Here is a 14,305-nt window from a genome sequence, read left to right as displayed (position 1 = left end):
ATGACAGTGAGGGGCATGTTGGTATTCGGAAGGGAGGAAGAGGGGTACGTTGGCAAAGGAAGGGAGAAGCAGGGTCACTTTGAGATACAGAAGGAAAGGAGGGAGCACAAACTTTAGACAAAGGAAGGAAGGAAGGAGCATGAACTTGGGACATAGAATGGAGGGAGGGAGAGGAGCATGAACTTGAGACATAGGTTGGAAGAATGGAGGGAGTGGGAAAGAGATGCTGAGGTGGGAGAGGGAACAGAAAGGGAGAATTGTTGGACATGGGTGTCTGAGTGAGAGGAAAAGAAAGATGGGGCACATGGAGAAATAAAGAGGACAATTGTTAGGCATAGGGAGGGAGAGAGAAATATTGGATATGGTGGTGGTAGTAGAGGCATGAGGTACAGATGCATGGGGAAGAGAGAGATGAGAAGGATAAATGTTGGATGTGATGGTGGACAAATGAAGGAACAGATGAAGAACAAAAGTAAGTGTAAACCTCCTATCTTTTCTTTCTATTTAAACTACAGTACCTAATTTTGAAGACTGTTTATTTAATGTTTAATATTTTTATAGTCTGTGTACTGTACAGGATCCAAGTTACATACAAATTAAACTTAAGAATGGTTTAAAACACGGAACTCATTCTTAACCTGGGGACTGCCTGTACTGAGAGGCTGCATATCTCAAATAATGAAGTCAAGGATTATTTATTTATTTGTTCATTTTTATAGCCCGTCCTCCCAAGAGCCCAGAACGGGTTACAATAAAATAAAAGTAAAAATAAAAAGTAAAGATTAGGTATTTGGAAATTCCCTAACTGTCCCGAAGGCTCACAATCTAGCTAAAGTACCTGAGACAACAAATTATTAAATAAGAAAGATATGTTGTTAATACAGGGATTTTTTTTTTTTCTTGAACCAAACGCATGGAATTTGTTCATATTGCTATGTTTATGTTATGTTTAATATCATTTGTTACATTAAATATCTAAGAAAAATTGATTTCCAAAGAGAGAAGAAGAAAAAAAGAAGTGTACTGTAGATAAAGACAAAGAAACTACATCAAGGTACAACTAAGAAGCAGCAAACAAAAGAAAGATCAAAATTAGACCATCCCACAAAAGAAAGGTATAGTCAAGCAAATAAAATCCCATTCAGTCTCCACAGTCTCATCCAAATTGGTTGCCCAATGCTTGTAAACTTCCACCAGCAGCTCTCAGCTGGGTTCCTATCTGTATGCTGCACACTGGAGGCCGAGGAGGGAGGAGAGAAGGCAAGATATATTACTAGTCCACTGCTGGTGGCCCCAGGCCACATGGACTCCAGTTGCAGGGGAACAGTGCCTGATGACCAATGGCTCAGCTGAAACCAGAGCTCTGCTGCTATGTTTTTTTTTGTTTTTTTTTTCGGTTTCCTCGCCACTGGTTTCATGGCCCTGTGAGGGCTCCTCACCCTCCTGTCACTTCCCGTTCAATTTGAAAGCGCCCGAAGTTCCACTGCCTAATCTACAGCAGGCTGACGATTGTCCAGAGCAGCTTGCACTATAGTATGAGTGCTTGAATTTGTAAATGATGGATTGTCCAGCATACACTGCATTTATGTGGCACTGGAGACTTCAAATTCATTCTCTTGTTTGATGCAATCAGTTTATCATATTGTTTCATTTGAGTTGGGTTAATTTGTTCTACATATTTCCTCAGATTAAATAGTGAATTCATATAGGCTGACACTTCTTTTGGTGCACACAATAAGCAAAGAAACTTATACTTGTAAACATTATAGCTAACACATTTTAAACATCATATCTGTGAGGCCATGGCGAAATGCTAGGCACATCAGACTTTCCATCAAATAGCATTTTATTTTACTAATTTTAGGCTGAAATAATTAAAACTTATTAATATCCTGCAATATTGCCAATATCAGGAGGCTATAAACTCTAAAATCAAAAGGCACAACACATAAACATCCAAATGAATAAAAGATATCCACAGTTATATCTCCCACAATTTACCCCCACCCAGGTCCAGCACATTTTCCCCCCTCCATTCACCCCCCCAGTCCAGCATATTTCCATCTCCATCTCCCTCTAGTCATCCTCCCCCAATCAAGCGCAATGCCCTCTCCTCTCCCCCCCCCCCCCCCGATGGCTTAAACATCTTTCTCTTCATCTACTTCTCAACTACTGCATCTTTCTCAGTCCCTCTTTCCTCATCGCCTCCCTGGAGGGCATTGGGGTTTTAGCTCTGTAGTGTCCCTGCCTCCTGTGAAGTAACTTCCTGCTTCTGCCTGGGGACAGAGAAGGCCCTGATGTTGGCCAGAGCAGGCTACTGTTGTCAGTGATCAAGACAAGAAGTAGAGACTGAGAGAGACACTAGACCCTGGAAGTAAAGGTGAGGAGAGGGAGAGCAAGTGAGACACTGGATGGACCCAGGGAGAGAGATAGGGGATAATACATCATAGCAACAAACTTTGGAAAGAAGAGGCGGTGGCATGCCTTTCATTCATCAGGATATGCTTAACTATGTTGAGTGTTGCTGGGATAGATTAAGCGGGAATGGTGTGCCCTGGATATCCTCTGCCAGCACTGTTGTCCTTGTGGCAAATTTAATTCAGGGCTTTGTGTGATTCGAGTGGAGCATAAAACAGAGTGCCTGTGCTTATAAGGTCAGAGGAGGGGTGTGTGTTCGTGGCTGGAGAAGATTGGCTATTCTGGAGAGAAATACTTATGCCAAGGGGCAAGGGACACAACAGTGCTGTTATCATCGGTCCTGGCTCCATCCAACCATTACTTGGCGACTCACCACTGCTGGGAGCTGCAACATTTTCACTTACATTTAGATTGAATACTTTGGTTTAAAAATAGCTTTCCAAAAAACAAACAAACAAACAAACCCTTTATTACAAAGTTCAGCTTTAAAGTAACCATTTAGAAGTAAAAAGTAAAGCAAAACAAATGTAACTCATTACTCCTGAAACTACTGAAAATTGTAACAAAGTAACTGTACTTTGTTACTACCCAACTCTGTTTAACTCAACCTGACCAGGAAAATTCTATTTCAGGCCCTGATTACTTGACCTTTATCTTTTTTTCCTATATACTATATGAGAGTCCCTAAGCTCTGGTGACACCACCCTATCTCCTTCACTCCCTAAAATGTCACTGGATACCCAGTCTGGTTTTTTTTTTTTTTAATCTGTTTAAAATGCCATTTAGGGCCTCTTTATAAACCCATGGTAGTGAGTGCCGTGCAGCATATGTACTGAACCCATTCAATCCCTATGGGCTTTGGTGCATTTACTGCATCAGCCCATGCTATTTGGCTTGATAAAATAGACCCTAAAATAGTAACCTTAAAATGACATCTTCTCAATTACAGCTCCCCAACTCTGGAATTCCTTACTAGTCTATCTTAGAGAAGAAACAGTATTAGATAGGTTTAAGAAAGTTTCCTTTATAGGGACGCCTTTGAAAGGTAATTTCCTCAGATACGGGCAAATAAATTCTTGTTTTGCTCACTCTTAATCTTATAATCCCCTGCAAGGTTCAATGTGGATAAGTGCAAAGTCAGTAGCATGTCAGCAGCAAAAATCTCATGCACAAATACAGGATGTCCAGGGTGGTACTTGGAGAAACCTCCCAGGAAAGAGACTTGGGAGTTCTGATCGACAAGTCAATGAAGCCATCTGCACAATGTGCTCCGGTGGCAAAAAGGGCAAACAGAATGCTAGGAATGATAAAGAAGGGGATCACAAACAGATAGGAGAAGGTTATAATGCTGCTGAACCGGGCCATGGTGCACCCTCACCTGGAGTACTGCGTCCAGCACTGGTCGCCGTACATGAAGAAGGACACGGTACTACTCGAAAGAGTCCAGAGAAGAGCGACTAAAATGGTTAAGGGGCTGGAGTAGTTGCCGTACAGTGAGAGATTGGAGAAACTGGGCGTGATCCACACCAACACGGGTTCACCCAGGGTAGATCCTGCCAATCTTATCTGATTAGCTTTTTTGATTGGGTTACTAGACAACTGGACGCCGGAGAGTCACTGGACGTGGTATATTTGGACTTCAGTAAAGCATTTGATAGCGTCCCTCATCGAAGATTACTGAACAAGCTGAAATCGATAGGATTAGGAGACACTCTAACTACATGGGTTGGGGATTGGCTGAGCGGTAGACTTCAGAAGGTGGTGGTGAACGGTACCCCATCCGAAGCATCGGACGTGGTCAGTGGAGTGCCGCAGGGCTCGGTCCTAGGCCCGATTCTATTTAACTTATTCATAAGAGATATGACGCAAAGACTTAGAGGAAGGGTATCACTGTTCGCTGACGACGCCAAACTTTGCAACATAGTAGGCAAAAGCTTATTACCTGATAATATGACATACGACCTACTGTTGCTGGAACAATGGTCAACTACTTGGCAGCTAGGCTTCAATGCTAAAAAATGCAAGATAATGCACCTGGGTAAGAGAAACCCGCGTAGAACTTATGTACTAAATGGTGAGACCTTGGTTAGGACCACAGCGGAACGCGACCTAGGGGTGATCATTAGTGAGGACATGAAGGTTGCCAATCAAGTGGAGAGGGCTTCCTCCAGGGCAAGACAAATGATGGGGTGTATCCGCAGAGGTTTCGTCAGCAGGAGATCTGAAGTTATGATGCCGTTGTACAGAGCCATGGTGAGGCCTCACTTGGAGTACTGTGTTCAGTTTTGGAGACCACACTACCGAAAGGACGTGCTGAGGATCGAGTTGGTTCAGCGAACGGCCACCAGGATGGTCTTGGGGCTCAAGGATCTCACGTATGAAGAAAGATTTAAAAAATTGTGGCTGTACTCACTTGAGGAAAGAAGAGAACGGGGAGATATGATTGAAACATATAAGTACATCACGGGACACATGAGTCAGAAGATGATATCTTCTGGCTCATGGGACCCTCGACCACCAGAGGGCATCCGCTGAAAATCAGGGGAAGGAAGTTTCATGGCGACTCCAGGAAGTACTTCTTCACCGAAAGAGTAGTGGATCATTGGAACAGACTCCCACTCCAGGTGATAAAGGCCAGCAGCGTGACGGATTTTAAGAGAAAATGGGATACTCACGTGGGATCTTTAAGGGCTTAAATTCAGGGGAGGGGATACTTGGAATGGGCAGACTTGGTGGGCTATAGCCCTTTTCTGCTGCTTTTTTCTATGTTTCTATGTTTCTTCTCCCTTGAAAAGAGGAGACTGAGAGGAGACATGATCGAAACATTCAAAATACTGAAGGGAATAGACTTAGTAGATAAAGACAGACTGTTCACACTCTCCAAGGTAGGGAGAACAAGAGGGCACTCTCTAAAGTTGAAAAGGGATAGATTCTGTACAAATGTGAGGAAGTTCTTCTTCACCCAGAGTGATGGAGAGCTGGAATGCTCTTCCGAAGTCTGTTGTAGGGGAAAACACCCTCCGGGGTTTCAGGACTAAGCTGGACAAGTTCCTGCTAAACTGGGACGTATGCAGGTGAGGCTGGACTCATTTAGAGCACTGGTCTTTGACCTGGGGGCCACTACGTGAGTGGACTGCTGGATAGGATGGACCACTGGGCTGACCCAGCAGTGATAATTCTTATGTTTTCTTGGCTACTCCAAACCTCACCTAAATATGCTAACCTTTTATGTTCTCCTTTTCTATAAAATAGGGCCTCTTCTATTAAACTGCGCTAGCAGTTTCTAGCACAGGAGCTGCGTCCTATGAGCGTCAGGAGCAGCGTCGGCCATTCAGCGTGGCTCTCTGCACTAAAAACTGTTAGCGCAGTTTAATAGAAGAGGCCCTATGTTATATGGCCCTAACTGCACACAACAGGGGAGGGGTGAGGCTAGGGGCAGGACTATTTGAGTTCTCAAATAGGTAACCCTACTGTAACGGCTCATAGAATTCCTATGAGTGTGGAGCACTTATCTTGTCACCCGCACTAAAAATCTCGAGCCCAGCTTGATAAAAGGGGTGGGGGAAACTGGTTTTATAACTTTAAGCTACTACAGTAACAATCCAAAATTCAGATAATCCCAGTTTAATGCAAGGTGTAGGTTTTCTATTAACTTGCATATAGCACATGTGACAAGTCAGCACTTGTTTGTTTATTTTTTTAATTTAAAACTTGATTTTAAAGCGTTTCTAAAAAATAACAAAAATCAGCCAGGTACCTTTATTGAATACAGTATATGCTGCCTCTTGAATCTGCTGAGAAAAACAAGCGTTTTTCTATTGGCAATTCTAGCAGGAAAGAATTGATGCTCCCGGGCACCCGTAGCACGTTCTCCCCGCGTACAGGCCCGCATGCACGCAAGTGCAGTTACGGTTAGTGACGTCTGGCTGGGCGCCGTGCGACGCTCCGGGGCCGCAGATTATTTTCCGTCGCCGAAGCGCTCCTAGGATGTCGCCCGCGGCCTGACTCTCTTTGGCGCTCGTTGCGACCGAAAAAAAAATCGCGGGAAGATTTTAGAATTTTAGTCACGGTCACAAGGGCCGCCGACCTGCAATATGGCGGACGCTGGGGGGAAGGGCAGCGGTAGGAGCATGGCGGTGGGCGTGCAGGCGGTGTGCGGCGTCGAGCACTACACTTGGCAGGCTTGTGGCAGCTCCACGTTGGATCTCGTGGCCAAACAGTTCAAGATGCATGACGTGCCTGCGACCGGAGAGGAGACGGTACTGAAGAGCGCTCACGTGCTCGGTACTCTGGCCGCCGGGGAAGGACTGCTGGTCGGGGGCTTTGAGGATCCCACCGCCTTGGAAAGACTAAGGGCGGCAGGCGCCGAGAGCCAGGTGCAGAGCGTGGCCGAGATTCACGGCGCCCCGGCCAACACCATCATTTACTTGCAGCCCGACGGCACCTTGGTGGAAGGCGGCAGCGGCCTGGGGGCGGAAGAGGAGTACGGACTCGTGGAGCAGCTGGTGGAAGGGCCGAAGGAGTCGCCTCGCTTTATCCAGCACGCTGCCCTGGCGCCTGAGGAGCTGCAGCAGGTGATCCAGCAAGTGACAAAATCGCAGGAGCAGCAACGGAACCGCGAGAAGCGAGCCGAGTGCTCGGCTCTGACGGAGAGTACGGGCCAGGGCACCGTGCCCCGCTCGGCTGCGGCCGCCGCGCCGCTGCAGCAGCCCGTGAGGGTGGTGCAGAACGCGGCCCAGCAGCTGCAGAACGTGGCTCAGCAAGTGGCCCTAGAACAGACCGGGCTTCTACAGCACAAGGTAATTCGGGATAGACCGTGCTCCAAGTCCAAATGGACGGAAAGTTTCTTCTGGTTTGTGCTTCTGGAAACTGGACGCCTGGTGCATGTTGTTGGGGGAAATGCTTTGTTAGGGCATATATATCTAGGACTCTAGGAGCTACCGTAGTAGAGTTAACGCTTTTACTCTTGCTGTAATACTGTCACATAAAGCTACCTAGCTACAACCAAACCTGTGGGTACCATTGTTCCTGATTTATGCTATTTCTACATCTAGGAATAATGTATTGACCAACTTGAAAACAGGGGATGTACAGCCGGCTGGGTCTGGCACCTCCCTTGCTGCTCTAAATGGCACCTCAGCAGGGCTGCTGTACTTATTCCCAGTGGCGTACCTAGCATATGTGACACCCGGGGCACATCATTTTTGGGCACTCCCCCATCTGATTTTTAGTAACAAGTCACACATGAGTACCTAGGAAAAGGCAGCATCTTACATATTGCAGTGAGCAGTGCATCAATACACCCATTGTAAAACTAAACAAGCCAGACCAGTACAGATCAATCCTACACCGTCAATCATAACAGAAAACCATATCTTTGAACACACAGAAAACACCTTCGCCTAGTCTGGAATATGTCATCACAAACTAACCCCTCCCCCTTTTACAAAACTGTAGTGTGGATTTTAGCCATGGTGGTAACAGCTCTGACACTCATAGAATTCTGAGCATCAGAGCTGCTACCACCATGGCTGGTGCTAAAAAATGCTCCACAGTTTTGTAAAAGGGGGGATAAAATAGAAATACATAGACAAAGGTTAAATTGAACCAGCAAGAAGCTGGACTCTGCATAAAATGCAACACCATGAGAAACAGTGTCATATGTCTCCTAAAGCAATAAATAAATAGAAAATGTTTGTTCTACCTTTGTCTTCTCTGGTTTCTGCTTTCCTCTTCTTCTTGTTACTGTCTTCCTTCCATCCACTGTCTGCCCCTCCCTATATGACATCTTCTCTCCTTCTATGCCCCTTCCAGAAACTGTATGCCTCCCCCTTCCATCTCTCCTCGAGACCCCGCCTTTGGTCTGGCATCCATCATCTTCCCTCTGTTCCCTCATTCATGGTCTGGCATCTTTCTCCTTTCATCTCTCTTTCCCTCCCCCCTGTGGTTTTTAGCATCTCTCTCTTCTCATTTCCTCCGCTCAGATCTGATATCTCTGTCTCCTTCCCTGTTCTCTGGCTTCTCTCTCTTCCATTTCGTTCTCTGGTCTTCCTTCTTTATTTTCTTCCTCCGTTTAAATTAGATTCTTTCTTACTATGCAGTCCTCAGTTTTCCTCTTTTTACTATGTCTACCCACAGCATGCCACCCCTTTCCTTCACCCCTCCACTATCTCACTAACTCTATCTTCTTCCCCCATCCAGCATATGTCCTTTTTCTTTATCCCTCTTTCCATCCAGTATGTGTTCTCTATCTCCACTTCCATTCAGCATTTGCTCTCCCTTCTCCCCACTTCCATCATCTGACCTCTTCTCTCTCCCCTTTCTACCCACTTCCATCATCTGCTCCCTTCTCTCAATCTCTCCATCCACCACAGGCCAATCTTTCTCCCTTCCTCACCTTTCCGATTTTGGCAACAAGACCTGCAACGCCCCCCCCCCCCCCCTGGAACAACAGGCCCTGTCCGACAAACCTCCCTGCCCTGTGGCCGGCGATGTCTAAACTGCCTTCTTACAGCAGCCGGAGCGTTGTAGTTGCATATGGTTGCCGTAAAGGTTGTCTCTGATGTAACTTCCGGTTGTGTCAGAGATGACCTTTATGGCTGCCACATGCAGCTTCAACGCTCTAGCTCAGGGGTGTCCACACTTTTTGGGTTTGCGAGCTACTTTTAAAATGACCAAGTCAAAATGATCTACCAACAATAAAATTAAAAAAAAACACAAAGCACACTGTACGCTGAGAAAATGTTAATTATCATTCCTATTCTGGGTTTTTTTCAAAGAGGTCAAGGCAGATGACTATGCACTGTCACCTCAGTAACAACCATACAAAAATAGACAAATATACCCCCTCCTTTTTACTAAACCACAATAGCAGTTTTTAGCGCAGGGAGCTGTGCTGAATGCCCAGGGCTGCTCTTGACGCTCATAGGCTCCCTGCACTAAAAACCGCTATTGCGGTTTAGTAAAAGGGGGCCATAGTGCAAAATATAGACAGCAGATATAAATTCAGACACATTTTGATCACCAAATTGAAAATAAAATCATTTTTCCTACCTTGTCTGGGGATTTCATGAGTCTCTGGTTGCACTTACTTCTTCTGACTGTGCATCCAATCTTTCTTCCCTTCTTTCAGCCTGTATGCTTCTTCTCCTCCAGACCTCATTCCCTCCCCCAACTTTTTCTTCCTCTCTTCCTGCCCTTTCTTTTTTTCTGTTTCCCTTCTGTCTCCTTGCCTGCCCCTTTCTTTCTTTCTCCCTGCCCTCCACCAAGCCACTGCTGCCACCATTGGGGAACAGGCCCCAAAGCCGCTGCCGTGGCTGCCCCAAGCTCTCTCTGCTTCCTTGCCTCGGGCCGACCAGCATTCCTCTCCCTGACATCAATTCTGCCGTCGGAGAGGAAGTTCCGCCCAGCCAGGCAGCGATTGACCCGAACTTCCTCTCTGACGGCAGCCTTAGGGGGGGTGCACAGCCGGCCAGGTCCAGAAAATGGTCGATCGCCAAGGCAAAGTGAGTCTATCATGGAGCCCGGGATGGGCTCCGTAATCGACTCACTTTGCCTTGGCGATCGACCATTTTCTGGACCTGGCCGGCTGTGCACCCCACCTAAGGCTGCACCCGGGGCGGACCGCCCTCCCCCCCCTTGGTACGCCACTGCTTATTCCGGAGCAGAGTCAGCAGCTGCGCTGAAGTGCAGGAAGGTCCCGCGATGACTGCATCTACCGCCTCTGCTCCGGAAGAGGTAAGTGATGTCAGATGGGGGTGGACCGGCAGCTGCAGTCATCACGGGAACCTGCCGCAACTCCCTGTGTCTGCCAGCCCACCCCTACGACGTCACCTTTTCTGGAGAAGAGGCGGCAGAAGCAGTTATGGGACCTTGCTGATTTGGATGGAGAGAGAAAGCATAGCAGGGTGGTGAAGGGAGAGAAAGGGGGTCAGAGTAGTATGGAAGGGTGGTGAAGGAAGAGAAGGGGGGTCAGGGTGGTACAGGGTGGTATGGAAGCATGGTGAAGGGTAAGAAAGGGGAGTCAGGGTGGTGAAGGGTGAGAAAGGGGGGTCAGGGTGGTATGGAAGCATGGTGAAGGGTAAGAAAGGGGAGTCAGGATGGTGAAGGGAGAGAAAGGGGGTTAGGGTGGTATGGAAGGGTGTGGAAGGTGAGAATGGGGTTCAGGGTGATATGGAAGGGTGGTGGAGGGAGAGAAAGGGGGCAGATGCTGATGGAATTGGTGTGCAGGGAAAGGGGAAAGAGGCATAAGTGGGAAGGATACTGCATGGAATTGGGTTGGAGGGAAAGAAAGGGGGCAGATGCTGAAGGAAGTGGGGGGAAGGGAGAGAGGAGTGTGAAATGCTAGACCATGGGGATGTGGGAGAGGGAAGAAGAGAGGAGAGAGATGCCAGATCATTGGAGGAGGGAAGGGAAGAAGATGGATGCCAGACCAATGGGAGATGGAAGGAGGAGGCATAAAGTTTCTGGAAGGGGAATAGAAGGAGAGAAGATGCTATATAGAAGGGGCAGAGAGAGGGTAGACAGTGGATGAAAGGAAGAGAGTGACAAGAAGATGAGGAAACCAGAAACGACAAGATAGAAAAAAATTATATTTATTTATTTTTCTTTAAGGGAGATGCAACACTGTTTTTGCGGTGTTGCATTGTATGCAGAGTCCAACTTGTGCTTCAGTTTAACCTTTGTCTATGTATTTCTATTTTATTCCCCCTTTTACAAAACTGTAGAGCGTTTTTTAGCATTGGCTGTGGTGGTAACAGCTCTGATGCTCAGAATTCTATGAGCAACTGAGCTGTTATCACCGTGGCTAAAAACCACAATACAGTTTTGTAAAAGGGGGAGGGGTTAGTTTGTGATTACATATTCCATACTAGGCGAAGGTGTTTTCTGTGTTCTGTGTGTGTTCGAAAAGACATGGTTTTCTGTTAGGATTGACTGTGTAGGATTGATCTGCACTAGTCTGGCTTGTTAGTTTTACAATTGGGTGTATTAATGTACTGCTCACTACAGTATGTAAGATGCTGCCTTTTCCTAGGTACACTCTTGTGTGATGTGTGGATTGTTACTAAAAATCATGTTTTTCATACGGATGGGGATGGGGGGTGCCAAAAAATGATGGGCCCCGGGTAGCACATATGCTAGGTATGACACTGGTTCCATCAGCAGATTTTCCCCTGTTGCTTCCAGTTCCCTTTAGTCTGAACTATTTACAATTTCTTGTTGGTTCCCTCCCAAATCTCTGGGATTGTGTCTCAGGCTTTGGCGGGAGAGTGGAACAATCAAAAAGCCTAGTTTACACTCCCTCCCTCCCTCTTTTATTTATTAAATTTTCTTCACCATTCTCCCGGGGGAGCTCAGAATGGTTTATATGAATTTATTCAGGTACTCAAGCATTTTTCCCTGTCTGTCCTGGCGAGCTCACAATCTATCTAGTGTATCTGGAGCAGTGGGGGGAGTAAGTGACTACCCAGGGTCACAATGAGCAGCGTAGGTTTGAACCCACAACCTCAGGGTGCTGAGACTGTAGCTTTAACCACTGTGCCACATTCTTCCCACTCCCTCCTGGGAAAGGGAACCTCCAGCCCCTCTCATAGGTCTCCTCTAGCCATAGTACCCCACCACTGACTGCTTTGAATGTAGAGGCATTTTCCAGGAAAAAGGGGGGAGGGTGGAATCACACTCGCTCCCTCTAAAGCAGTGGTCTCAAACTTGCAGCCCAGGGGCCACATGCGGCCCACCAGGTCTTGTACTAGTGCTGTACGCTCATTGCAGAATCCTTCAGCTTCCCCCCCTGGCCTCCTGCTCTTACCTTCAGATAATTACTGCAGCCTGCAGAGAGGATTGCCGGTGCTGTAGCGTTCCTTGCAGGCTGCCATTGTCCTCATTAGCATGTTCCCTCTTCCTCGATCCTGCCCCTAATGTCAGAGGAGGGGCGGGACCATGTCAGAGGGATCATGCTGCAGAGGCCGATGGCAGCCTGCAAGGAAAGCTACAGCATTGGCGATCCTCTCTGCAGGCTGTGGTAATTAGCTGATTCTAAGATCGGGAGGCCAAGGGGGAAAAGTTGGAGGACTGCTGCAAAGGGGGGAACATGCAGGCCTTCGGGGGGGAGGGGAGATTTATAAAAACTATAAAGAGTTTTACCTCATGCAAATATTTTTTTCTGTGGCTCTCCAAATCCAAAATATGGCCTTGCGAAGGGTTTGAGTTTGAGATCACTGCCTTCCACCATCTGACATGGTAGGAAGTGTATGGGGGTCTGGAAGCTGTGGAGACTGCCATAAGGGTCTGTCACTTGGGGGACTGTCTGGCCCTGCGGGGTCTGCGACATTCTTGGTACACTCCACTCCGGTTTAACCCTGAAATTGCTCCCGGAGATAGAGCGGGGGGTCTTTCAACGGTGGGAACTTTGAGGGTTGGTTTGTGTGGGGCAATTCATTGATCTAGAGCAGGAATCTCAAAGTCCCTCTTTGAGGGCCGCAATTCAGTCGGGTTTTCAGGATTTCCCCAATGAATATGCATTGAAAGCAGTGCATGCACATAGATCTCATGCATATTCATTGGGGAAATCCTGAAAACCCGACTGGATTGCAGCCCTCAAGGAGGGACTTTGAGATCCCTGATGTAGAGGGAAGGATGGTGCAATCATTTGGAGACCTCTAGGAAGGTATGGTTTGGAATCTAGAGATTTTTTCCCAGATCTCCAAGTGAAGGACTATATTCAGCAGGCTGGGGTTCTGGGTGAGCTCCTTGGGGGGCGGCAGCAACTGAATTTGAACAATTGCTGGTCCCGTAGTTCAAAAAGGGGACGATTTCTGCAATATATACCTTCTTAAATTGCAGATCTGAAGTCCCCCTGAAAAACATGTTATCGTGGGAAGCAGATTTAGGCAGGGAAATAACTCCAGAGGAATGGAACATGACTTGGAAGCATACTGGCACGCTGGGCTTAGCCACTGTAATGGTGGAAAATAGGTACAAAACACTGCTGCACTGGTATTACACCCTTATTCTTTTAGCCACATATGTGGTGGGATTGTGGAATGGCGCGGGGGTACTGGATCTCGGTGTTCCAAGCCCTGTCATCTATACTTCATCAAACTGTTCTTGATGGTGTCTCACTTGTGTTGGCAGCCAGTTGGAAACAGTCTATTGCTCCAGACATGCAATTATTGCTGACTAAATTGGATGATTGATATACTCTAATTAGGCTGACAGCCTTGAAGCATCATAGGATGGGGAGTTTCATTAGGAAATGGCAATGCTATGAAGAGTGGAGGAACACAGTACCAAGAGGGTGATGTATGGGGAATCTTGTGTTTGGGGAGGGGGTGGGGTGCAGTTAATGTTGCTGGCTGCTTTCTGTACCATAATGGACATCTTGTGTATGATGTTTGTGTATGTCAGTTCTATGGTTCTTTTGGTTATTGATTTTATGGATGCGTTGTTTTGTATAATATTCCTTGGCAACAAATAAAAGCTACCGTGTTTCCCTGAAAATAGGACCTACCCCGAAAATAAGCCCTAGCATGATTTTTGGGGTGGTCTTAATATAAGCCTTACCCCTGAAAATAAGCCGTAGTCGCTCCGCTGACCCCCTGCTGACTCTTCCATCTCTCCTGCCGATTGTGAGACCGAAATATGTAACTTGTAACAAACAGCAGGTCTCAGCAATGTGGACAGGCTACTTCAAGGCCTTTTCCTGTCCGGGCGTCGTTCTACTGCATCACTGCTGATGTCATCAGTAACACGGCATATGTGCCCGGGCAGGAGAAGACTGCGAAGCAGCCTGTCTACATTGCTGTGATACTGCTGTTTGTTACAAGGTACAGTATTTTGGTTTCACGGTCAGCGGGAGAGATGGAAGGTCAGCGGGGGATGCATGGGG

The 14,305-nt window shown here is 47.0% G+C and overlaps 1 protein-coding gene across 3 annotated transcripts in view; it reads left to right on the top strand.

The window, feature by feature from the left end:
* The first annotated feature begins 6,013 nt into the window (after positions 1-6,013).
* The window catches only part of ZNF839 (zinc finger protein 839), a 42,160-nt gene continuing 33,868 nt past the window's right edge, over positions 6,014-14,305 (top strand). The window contains exon 1 of one of the 3 annotated variants that reach the window (XM_033952691.1): positions 6,014-7,217. In XM_033952691.1, coding sequence (XP_033808582.1) covers positions 6,513-7,217 — 705 coding nt within the window. In that variant the 5' untranslated portion in view covers positions 6,014-6,512. The remainder of the gene's footprint in view (positions 7,218-14,305) is intronic. The other 2 variants (XM_033952690.1, XM_033952692.1) reach the window with 2 other exon arrangements.

Source organism: Geotrypetes seraphini, chromosome 7 (assembly GCF_902459505.1).
Source record: "Geotrypetes seraphini chromosome 7, aGeoSer1.1, whole genome shotgun sequence".
NCBI lineage: Eukaryota > Metazoa > Chordata > Amphibia > Gymnophiona > Dermophiidae > Geotrypetes > Geotrypetes seraphini.
Note: the sequence above shows the minus strand (reverse complement) of the source record. Positions and strands in the feature narration are given on the sequence as shown.